The sequence below is a fragment of the Mauremys reevesii genome, linkage group 15 (genome assembly GCF_016161935.1).
Source record: "Mauremys reevesii isolate NIE-2019 linkage group 15, ASM1616193v1, whole genome shotgun sequence".
NCBI classification, from domain to species: Eukaryota; Metazoa; Chordata; order Testudines; family Geoemydidae; genus Mauremys; species Mauremys reevesii.
Genome location: NC_052637.1, coordinates 13089724 through 13094234, shown reverse-complemented (window position 1 = coordinate 13094234; position 4511 = coordinate 13089724). Strand labels below are relative to the sequence as shown.

Genomic DNA, 4511 nt, shown 5'->3' with positions numbered 1-4511 from the left:
ATTTTAAAGGCCCAAGCGCAAGCTTTTACGGGGCAGAGTGAGTCCAGAGGAATGGGCCTCCGCCGTACTGGATGATCTGGACGGGTCTGAACTGGAGATCTCTGGGAATTGTTCCTGAGCTGAGAAATCTGGTGACAGTTGTTCCTGAGCTGGGGGCGTGGGTGGCTGTCTATTGATCCGACGCAAGGCTGCCAAGCCAATTAATGCGTCTTCCTCATCATCGTCCCCGGAATCTAGCAAGGGGTTTTCTTCGTCTTTTCCTACCCGGAGACAGGAGTATGAAGGGGGATCTGCTCGGAGAACTTGGTAAAGGGGAGCGCTCGGTCTAGTGGTAGGAGAGGAGGTTTCCAATAAAGCTTTTAACTTATCATTTGAATCTTTGAGAGAGGCGAGTTTCGATTCTGTCCATCTACGATTTGCCTCTTCCACCATTGCATGAAACAGTCAACCTCTCCTTTTGCCAATTTAGTTTTAGATTGGCCGAGTTTGTCTTTTAAGACGTCTACTCGGTCCTTGTCCCAAGATCCTAACAGTGGCCACTGAGTTTTGGGATCTCCCTGAGTTAGCCTAGACCATTTTTCCAGAAATTTACAGGAGTCCAGACCCTTCCTAAAATGCATAAAATGAGCCGGGGTTCCTTTAGGGAACTGTCCCGACTTAGACATCTGGTTACCCATACAGGAGGAGTTTACACATCAATCACACAAGAAGGAAATTCGGGTTCATCAGAGCGATGCCCGGTGCAACACACAAAAGGAGCCCACAGGCTACTGCCTCAATCGCCCTTGCTTTCACACCAAGGGTTTTACCCAAGGTGCGGTGCGGCTGCGATTGTGCAGATTTCACTCACTCAGACCGCGGGGACAGGAACCCCTTGGTCGGCCAATCCCCGGACAGAGACGGCACCCAGACTCAAACACTCCACAGAGAGGACGGATAGACACAGAGACAGGACAGTCCTCAGTCTGGACAAAACACAGATATAATTACCTGACCAGATTCCTGATGCCAGACCCTGGGATCCCTACCAGAACAGAGTGGGAACCAACAGGTTCAATGGCGTAGACTTCACTGTGGTTGTGCGCCTTTCCGTTCTGGTGGAGAACCGCTCGGGCCAAATGCCCAGGTGCCGGCTGCCACGGTCATCCTACAAAAACGGTCAGGAATCACACAGCCCCAGTGAAGATGGTTACCATCTCGGTGGAACCTCCAAATTGTCAAAGTTAGAATCAAGACTCACAATTTGTCAGACCACTCTGTTTTTATTAGCACAGCGCTCTGCCAATAACACACAGATAATGTGAGTGGCCATGCAAGACCCAAACAGTCTTATTTATACAGATAAAAGAGCGGGAATTAAACAAAGGGACAAAGAGAGAAAAACAGCAAAATTCACCTGGGGCCCAGCATGCATATCCTACTTCCTTATCAATCTAAGGCCTTGGCTACACTTGCAAATTTGCAGCGCTGCAGCAGAGTGTGAAAACACACCCTCTCCAGCGCTGCAAATTGCAGCGCTGCAAAGCGCCAGTGTGGTCAAAGCCCCAGCGCTGGGAGCACGGCTCCCAGCGCTGTACGTTATTCCCCACAGGGAGGTGGAGTACGGACAGCGCTGGGAGAGCTCTCTCCCAGCGCTGGCGCTTTGACTACACGTAGCGCTTCAAAGCGCTGCTGCGGCAGCGCTGCCGCGGCAGCGCTTTGAAGTGCAAGTGTAGCCAAAGCCTAAGGCTAATGCTTCACCAATTGCCCTTAAATGGTGCAATTGTTCTTTGTTAATGTCTGTATTCCTGAAACCTGGACTGCAGCTTCCAGCGATTTTCCTTAAAGGTACAGACAGCATTTCTTTAATCCTATCTATTTTTGTAATATAATTCATTCTACTTTCACAGCACTCATGTGCTAGCGTACCTGTAACCATAGAACCAGGATGCTAGAATCTGCCTTGAGGGCAATAAACCTGGCTGAGTGCCTTTGTCACCAAACTGTGCCTGTGGTCTTTCTTCCTGTGTAGTACTATCGAGGTCTGCTGAACCGTCTGTCTGCCCAGGCCTGGGACAGCATACTGAGAGAGCAGGCAAGCACGCCAACTGACAACAGTTTGCAGAGGGCTATGATGGCAAGTAGCACAATTTCAGGGGTGGCAGATTTCCCCACCTATGCTGCCCCAGGAGTTACTATTTTTATTGTCCAAACATTTATTTTGATGAAAAGGGGCTTTTTTATGGATATAAAAATTGGTAAAAAATTAGTCTCCACTCCACCTGATGCCCAGTTAAAAATTCCATGATGGTACCACGGTTATGGCCACCTCCCTCCTTGGTCTTTCCACTTAGATGGACAACAGTGACCTGAGCTCTGGTTGGATTCTGCGTTGTATCCTTAGGGGCATAAGAAACGATCTGTAGCAACAAATATGATGATGTCACCCATTGTGTTTTGTTTCTATTAGAGTGCCAGAATTTGATTACAAGACTTTATTATCTTACATAGAGAAACAATGAACATGGGATATACCCAGGGATTTATTTTCGTTGTTAGTGGATTTTGTGCCTTACACAATGTCAGCTCTGTGTGGTTTCAGAAGCTGTACACACTCCTCACAGAGGGTGAACATTTAGCCAACACCCTGGAGAAAAATACCATCATCCTGTGTGTATCAGTGCTGAACATGAGAGAGTGACAGAGCTGTCAACATCCTCACTTTCCTGGAAGATGTGTTACATGGACACAGCGGGGGACCATAAGGACTGTCTCAGTAACTCCATGCAGATCATCTCCTTTTCTTTTTCCTTTTCTTTTTCACATTAATGCTGAGATTTTCAATTGGACATTTCAATTTAATTTTAATGGGGGCTGATAGCTTAAATCACCCAGGCAGCTTTGAAGTTATTCTCTAGGAGTCTCTGCATGTTTTGGTGAAAGCCATATATTTACTGACTGCTTTGCACAAGGCTTCCTTGACTTCTCTGTTTCTCAGGCTGTAGATGAGGGGGTTTACCAGGGGAGTCAGGACCGTGTAGCAAAGCGAGACCACTTTGTTCAGGTCTCTCAGTATACCATGTTTCGGTAGCAGGTACACAATCATAATGGATCCATAGAAAATTGTCACCACAATGAGGTGAGAGGAGCAGGTGGAAAAGGCCTTTTGTTTCCCGGTGGTGGAAGGGATTCTCAGGATGGTGGCGATAATGCACACGTAGGATGTCAGGGTTAGTAGGAATGGAGGCAGAGTGAATACAGAGACTAATATGAAAGCCAGCAATATGACCTGGTGAGTGTCACTGCAGGAGAGTTCCATCAGTGGGATGGAATCACAATAGAAATGGTCAATTTCATTTGGGCCACAGAATATTAACTGTGATAGGAATAAGACAAAGATGGCAGTAGCCAAAAAACCATTTAACCATGACCCAGCAGCCAACTGGAGGTAAAACCTGGTATTCATAAGAGTTGAATAGTGCAGAGGTTTACATATCGCTAAATACCGATCATAAGACATTGCTGCTAGGAGATAGCATTCTGTACATGCCAGAGAACTAAAGAAAGACAGTTGTGTGATGCAGACACCGACTGAGATGGTTTTATCCCCAGTCAGGAGACTGGCCAGCAACCTGGGCAGGATGGTTGAGGTGTAGCAGGTCTCCAAGCAGGACAAGTTGCCCAGGAAGAAGTACATGGGGGTGTGAAGGTGCTGGCCAGCCACAATGAGCACCACAATGAGGGTGTTCCCAGCCACGGTTGCCATGTAGATCACTTGGAACATCAGGAAGAGAAGAATTTGCAGGTCAGGGAGATCCCCGAATCCCAGAAGGATGAATTCTGTGATGGCCGTTTGGTTTCCCCAGTCTCTGTCCGCCATGGTTTGAGTCCAGGAACAATAAAACACCCTGTGCAATTGAATTGGAGGAACATAGACTTAAAAGTTAGTCAAGTTTCATTTTAGTAAAGTTTCAATTAATTCCAGAAGTATTCGGAGTTCCCTTCCTGTCCAGATCACAGGCTGAAATTTTAAACCTAAATGTAGAGTTCAGAGCAAAGTGCCAGAAGTGTCAATTTCAGAACCAAACATTTGTATCCATGTAGACCAGCCTCTGCCATAATCAGAGCAATCACTGCTGGAACAGCCCATATCTCTGGTAGCTGAGTACTGATATAATGGATCAGACTCTTTCTTTATCCACCCTTAGTGACATCATAGAGCTTAACAATGATGCTTAAATGCTGTATTTCATTTCTGACAATGACCAGAATCATGCTATGTCTTAGGAGTCAAAATCAAACAACTAAAATCTTGGACTGAGATTTTCTATGTGGTCTAGAGTTCTTAGGCACCAACCTTCTATTAGGTTTATTTCAATTAAATCGAACAATATATCCTAGTATATGCAGCATTTCAAGGCCCTGTAGGAAAAAGAACAATTTTCATCCCCTCACAACAGATCAGTTTATGCCATAAATTATGAAATTAACACTCACCACCCCATTGAAAAGTCATGTAAGATGGGAGACAT

The 4511-nt window shown here is 46.0% G+C and overlaps 1 protein-coding gene across 1 annotated transcript; it reads right to left on the bottom strand.

Moving 5' to 3' along the window:
* Positions 1-2893: 2893 nt before the first annotated feature.
* Positions 2894-3859, bottom strand: LOC120383076 (olfactory receptor 6B1-like). The gene has a single exon (XM_039500708.1). It carries the CDS (start codon positions 3857-3859, stop codon positions 2894-2896), a length of 966 nt encoding a protein of 321 aa, XP_039356642.1.
* Between the last annotated feature and the right edge of the window lie 652 nt (positions 3860-4511).

Bases quoted from the DNA above. Each gene is read 5' to 3' on its own strand.
- LOC120383076 (XM_039500708.1), bottom strand. From the start codon at position 3,859: ATGGCGGACAGAGACTGGGGAAACCAAACGGCCATCACAGAATTCATC.